Raw genomic sequence first — 6020 nt, forward strand, 5'->3', positions numbered from 1 at the left:
GAAGCAGAGCAGCTAACTGGTGCCTCAGATTTCCCAGAGGCAGAGCGCCTCACACCCAGACAGAGGAGCCAGGCAGACTGGGCTCTGACTGCAAACTGTACATTCTTTTCTGTTCACGGCAATTGTCTTTGACACTTTGTCGGCAAGTAGATGATGAATGAACTTTAAATACTAAATGAATAGCTAAGATATTATTGAAAGGTCCTTCCTGCCTTTGGTTCGGTATTTTTGGTGTTCTTTTCTTTCTTTTAAAAAAATCGTATAAAACTAGTGTATGTTTATTGCGAAAAACTTAAAGCATACAAATCTATAAAACAGAAAGTATCTCCCTTTCACCTCCAACTCTCCTCTGAGTCTGGTATATGTGGTTTTAAACACCTTCAAAGTTTGTGTGTGACTGTGCATACGTTTCTCTGTATCTGTCTCGCTTTCCAAATACAATCATATTATCATACTGTCTTCTAACTTGCCTTTTTTTTTTTAACTTACTATATCATAGACATCCTTCCATGTTCAGTCATAAATGTTTATCATCTTAGTGGCTACCTCCTCTTTTGTTTGTATATATTATAATTTTCCTAATTAAATCCTTCTTGGAATCAGGTTTTACTATTACAGGTAGTGGGCATCCTTATATAGTGCAGTGAATATCACTTTAGTCGTGTGTAGTTTTATGTACTAAAGTCCTCGAAGTAAAATTTCTATGTCCTAAGGGGTAGCTTTTCAAGTCAAATTGTTGATTAGCCGTTGGAACAGGTTTTGCTGGCTCAGGCCTCACCAGGAGTGTTTGTGAGGCCCTGTGCTCCGAGCTTCGCCAGCACGGCAGGTTCCTGGCTGTCAGAGGACAGGCAGGCTTGGCCCCCGTAAGTGGGACCTTGGTTGGCTGTGGTAGAGAGGCTGCTAATGTCATCAACTTCAACAGCTTCTTGCAGGAGCCAAAGTGAATGAATTAACCAAGCACCGCCAGACAGCCCTCCATCTCGCTGCCCAGCAGGACCTACCCACCATCTGCTCAGTCCTTTTGGAGAATGGAGTGGACTTTGCTGCTGTGGATGAGAATGGAAATAATGGTAATTCAGAGTCATTCCCAGTGCTGGATACCTTAGGAAATCTCGCCATTCTCGGGGTGGCGGTGTACTATATCCTTGGTTCTGCTCCCCCTCCGGGAGGTTGGCTTTCAGGAGAAGAGCAGTGACAGGAAATGTTCTAAACTGGGCATCCAGCCTGCCACTGACCAGGCCTGGGCAGCCCCCCAGTCTGAATGGTAACCCTAGAAGCCTAAAGTGGCTTCTTGTGCAACAATTAATTTCCATCTTCGGATAACTATGGAAGCAGAAAGCAAAGACTTAGGAGGTTGTATTTGTGACTCATTCTCAGGGGGTAGTGAAGACATGAAAGGATGGTGTATGAGTGGACAGTGGCTGCTCTGGCCGATTCCCTTTTAGAGGGAGGCTTGTGGGGGTGAGGAGGAGTCGAGGTTTTCTGCATGTGCTTCTGGGCTTGCGCAGTAAGAGGGTTTCCTCTGCAGCTCTTCATCTCGCCGTCATGCACGGTCGGCTCAACAACATCCGGGTCCTCCTGACAGAGTGCACTGTGGACGCCGAGGCCTTTAATCTAAGGTGAGCGTGTGTGGTCCAGAGCAAAGGCCCGGGCCCCATGTCCCCTGGCCTGCCCCTCAGAGCTGGCAGTCCCTGGTACGTTAGTGGAACTGGCCACTAGGCCATCGACCAGCCTTTGATACCCTGGAATTTTTTTTTCAGATAACTTTTTCTGACTTATTGTGTGTCCTTTGATTTATCCAGCATCACAGAGTTCAGAAAATTCCATGTCTTTTGTGCTTGATGGCTGTGGCGGATATATACCTAACTTTTCCACCTTGTTTTATCAGAGGCCAGTCGCCACTGCACATTTTGGGACAATATGGCAAAGAGAATGCAGCAGCCATCTTTGATCTCTTCTTAGAGTGCATGCCTGAGTATCCTCTAGATAAACCAGATGCGGAAGGAAACACAGGTATGTAATAAGCTGTTTGTATGGCCTGTCTCACTGGGTTTCTTGCTTCTGGGAACGCCAAGAGCCCAAGCACACAACCTCGTTGTTTAAGGGCATTCAGCTGGGCTCTGTGAACATCTGTCACGGATCCCTGCCATGGCATTCGGCAGGGTCTGATTTTAGGCAGAAGCGCACATGAAGTGTGTCTAGTTCTCCAAAGCCATGTCCATGTCCAGCTAGTTCTGTCCACCTATTTTAATTGCCCTCATTTACCTCTGATCCAGTCAACTAGCGCCCTAACTAACCCAGCTCCCAAATCCCAGGAGAGAAAAAATATATAACCACCTCACAGATGGAGGAAATGTGCTGGAGTGTGTGTTGACATGCTCTGAAAATGTGGCAAGTTTTATACAGATACAGGCTGACGTCTTACTGAGGGGGTTAATAGTCCTCTCATGATGTTGCTCTGGCTACCAACAATCACCGTGTTGATTTCTGGAGCTTTCACAGTTTTTTGGACATACTTTTACATTCATTTTGTTGTTGAATACTCACAACAACCCTATAAGGTCAGCAGTGCATATAGTGTGTCCCCGAATTTCAAGTACGGAAGCAAAGATGAAACCCAAATCCGTCTCTCCCCTGCCCAGGGCTCTCTGAGCATTTCGCCACTGCTGCATTCCCATTCCTTTGCCCTCATGCTGCATAGAGCCTCCGTGGCCTTTGGCAGAAATGCAGTCACCAGGGGGTATCCTGAACCTTAGCACGGGACCAAGTATTTTGTCATCAGTTCTTGGCCTTGATACACGAGTGTGTTCTTGAAGCCAGCAGTGATGAGCCTGCGCTTCTGGGGAATCGGCCCTGGGAGTGACCTGCTGGACCCAGCACACACTCCGTGAGCACCGTGTGCCCAGGAGCAGGTCAGGTAAACAGGCAGGCAGGCAGGGGCTCTGCCGCCAGGCTCCCGAGTTACCTAGGAGACCTTGTTCCAAATACCTGGCTCTGTCATAGTCGCAGGTAGTTCTGAGTAACTTTTGCAACTTCTCTCTGTCTGTTTCCTCATTTGAAAGGATAACCCTTAAGTAATTGGATCATTTAGAGAATTAAGTGAAAGCGTTTCAGTAAAGTGTTTGGTAAAGGTAAGCAAAGGGGAATTGCTGTCAGCTGTAACTGTTAGGAAGGAGGCCAGCAGATGTGTGAGTGGGGCCTGGGTCCCCGCCGGGCCTGCACCTGCAGAGAGAGGCTCCGTGGACTGGAAGGATTTGCCAGAACATGTTCCCTACACGGACTTCTTTCTGCCTATTATGCCCTCATAGGTCTTTACATTTAGTTACATTGTGTGAAAAGAGCTTTGTCCCCCAAGCGTTTCATGCCAGAGGAAGGCGGCTGAGACAGTGGTGTGTTTGCCATCAGTGTCTGATCCTGCCTCAGTTCTACAGCCAAAGCCCTGACTGAATGGGCAAGAGTATGTCTCTGGAGCTGGGCTGCTCTGGCATCCCCGGGCCCGTGGCCAGGTCCTTCCCTGGAAGACGCTGCACATCTCTGTGGAGGTCTCGTCAGAGCCACACGGCCCCTATGTGTCAGTGGGGACGTGTCCTCCCGGGGGTCTGCCCTGCCATCAGCTTCCTCTGCCAGCCCTTTGGCAGTGCCAGGCTGGGCCCGAGTGGGAGTTAGCCCTGCCCGTGCTTTGTTTTCCAGTGCTGCTCTTGGCATACATGAAAGGCAATGCCAACCTGTGCCGTGCCATCGTCCGGTCTGGGGCCCGCCTTGGCGTGAATAATAACCAAGGAGTCAACATTTTCAACTACCAGGTCGCCACCAAGCAGCTTCTGTTTAGACTGTTAGGTGAGTGGCCTCCTTTCTGCTCTTACAATGCAAGCACAGGTACAGAGTGGATTATGTAGCTGTCTTGGTGATCTTGAAATCTCACAATGACTTACTCTAAGACGTGAGCCAGTGGTTTTCCAGGCAGCACGTAGGATGTTTTCTGTGAATGCTATGAGGGGCCTGTGAGCAATGGGGAAGGTCACTGTTAGGGTCTCTTCTTCAGGGGCTCTGCTTTGGGGCCCCTGTCAGTCTCCTACTTCTGAGCCTGCAGAATCTCATAAAGTCCAGGCAGGTCGCCGTTCCCATGGCGCTGGCTGCTTCCCTGCCCACCTGCATCCTTCAGCTCCTCCACATTCTCTGGCTCCTTCAGGGCGGCCTCCTGCCTCAGCCCCCCACTCTTCTTTCTCTGTGTCCCTTCCGTGAAGAGGAGTACGTCACTCTTGGTGATGTCATGTGTGCCGTTCTCCTTGTCCCCGCTGAGGTGGCAGAAAGAATCCGAACGCCTCCTGTGCCTGCGTGTCCTCACCCACAGTGGGAGAGAACGGGGTTATTGGCCCCGTGGTGTGGTCAGAGAAATGCACCAAGTGCCTAGTACCTCGGCGATCTTCATGCAGGTGACTTGCCCGAGGTCACAGAGCTGGTGTGTAGCGGAGCCAGCGCTGAAGCACAGTGTTTCCTGATACCTGGTGCGCTTGCCATGCACTCGGCCAGCCTTTCCAGAGCCCAGAACAGGAGCCTGCCCAGTGCTGGCGTGGAGGAGCTCGGTACTGATAGATCCATGTCCGCACCCCAGCCCCCGTGAGCTCAGTCTGCCTGTGTGTAGAGCACCGAGAACAGTGCCTGGCATGTAGTCAGCGCTCGGTAACTAAACACTGGTGATCTCAGCTGTCATCTATAATGATAACCCCCGACCCAAATGCCCCACAGCTTCTGCAGACTCAAAACTGAACAACTCATCTGCTCTGGTTCTTTCCCTTACGTCTCCTCTGCTGGTCATCCCAACACAGACACAGTCACTCCGTCTAGAAACCTGGAAATGGCCTGCGTCTCCTGCCTCCCCCTCACACCCCACTTCTGTTCACTCACCAGATCGCACAGATTCTGCCTCCTCAGTGTCTCTCATCTTGGTTCCCTCCTCCCTGTCCCCCTTACCATTTGCCCCTACCAGTCTTCCTAGCTGTTGGGCTCTGTTCTTTCCTCACCGTGCCTTACACTCCAGCCACCCATGGCTGCGTGTATGTCCCCCCCAGACACAGTGCTGTTTCACAGCCTTGAACCCTGTTTCCTGTTCCTCAATCTGCCTGGCAAGTGCTGGTTCTCCATTCTCTTCTCTGAAGCTTTCCCTGACCCCGTTGGAATGTATTGCTCCTTCATCCCTTGAGTCACTGCAGTAGGGGCTTTATTTACTGGGCGCTTGCCCTGTTCCTCCTGCAGCGCCGGGTCTTGCCTGGCACAGTCACTGTCTGACAGCAATGGCGTCCGCCTTCTTGTGTTACAGATATGCTGTCCAAGGAGCCTCCGTGGTGTGACGGCTCCAACTGCTACGAGTGCACTGCCAAGTTTGGAGTCACAACTCGCAAACATCACTGGTAAGACCCCCTCAACGTCACGTGCCCAAGGAGTCTGCTGATGTTACTGCTTCTCCCTTTTTCCACGATAAGCCATGAATTTGCCAGGGCCTTGTACTCTCCTGGGCAAAACCTGACCAAATGGAGGGATGAGATGACAGGACAGTGCGCAACTGTAGTGATGTGGTGGGGGGGGGCAGGGGCACTCACCGGTGGGGTTCACAGGTCCCCGGTAGCCGGTCAGGCCTGGTGTCATCTTCCCCAGGCTCCCTGCTTGCTGTGAAGCTGAGCGGAGGTACTGCCCTCCCGGCCTGAGCACACGCTGCTCTGCCAAGAACTGAGGAGCTCTTCCCATGAAAACGAGATGGTTCTTTGGCTGTTGCTGAGCCTCTCCTGATCTTTAAAGCAAGAGCCTTCTCCAGAACCACTTTAACTGAACTGCTGGCTAGAATTCTGTTTTCATGCACTAACAGTTACACAGGCGTTGGCATGATGGGCTGGCGGGGCACACTGCCCACAGAGCACCGGCCACGGGCTGGCCTTGTCTGCCGAGGTGCCCCTGCGGCTTCCGCCGAGCTGGGAGCAGCCTCCTCCTCAGTGCCCCTCTCATACTTCCTCTCTTTGCTTCCACAG

The 6020-nt window shown here is 51.4% G+C and overlaps 1 protein-coding gene across 2 annotated transcripts in view; it reads left to right on the forward strand.

The window, feature by feature from the left end:
- Positions 1-6020, forward strand: part of ANKFY1 (ankyrin repeat and FYVE domain containing 1) — an 84203-nt gene that overhangs the window by 74056 nt on the left and 4127 nt on the right. For both annotated transcript variants that reach the window (XM_019743813.3, XM_019743814.3), the window contains 5 exons: positions 923-1070; positions 1529-1619; positions 1889-2013; positions 3691-3837; positions 5318-5408. In XM_019743813.3, the coding sequence (XP_019599372.3) occupies positions 923-1070; positions 1529-1619; positions 1889-2013; positions 3691-3837; positions 5318-5408 (602 nt within the window). The remainder of the gene's footprint in view (positions 1-922; positions 1071-1528; positions 1620-1888; positions 2014-3690; positions 3838-5317; positions 5409-6020) is intronic.

The sequence above is a fragment of the Rhinolophus sinicus genome, chromosome 12, assembly GCF_057876585.1.
Source record: "Rhinolophus sinicus isolate RSI-liver-muscle chromosome 12, RSI-T2T, whole genome shotgun sequence".
Classification (NCBI taxonomy): domain Eukaryota; kingdom Metazoa; phylum Chordata; class Mammalia; order Chiroptera; family Rhinolophidae; genus Rhinolophus; species Rhinolophus sinicus.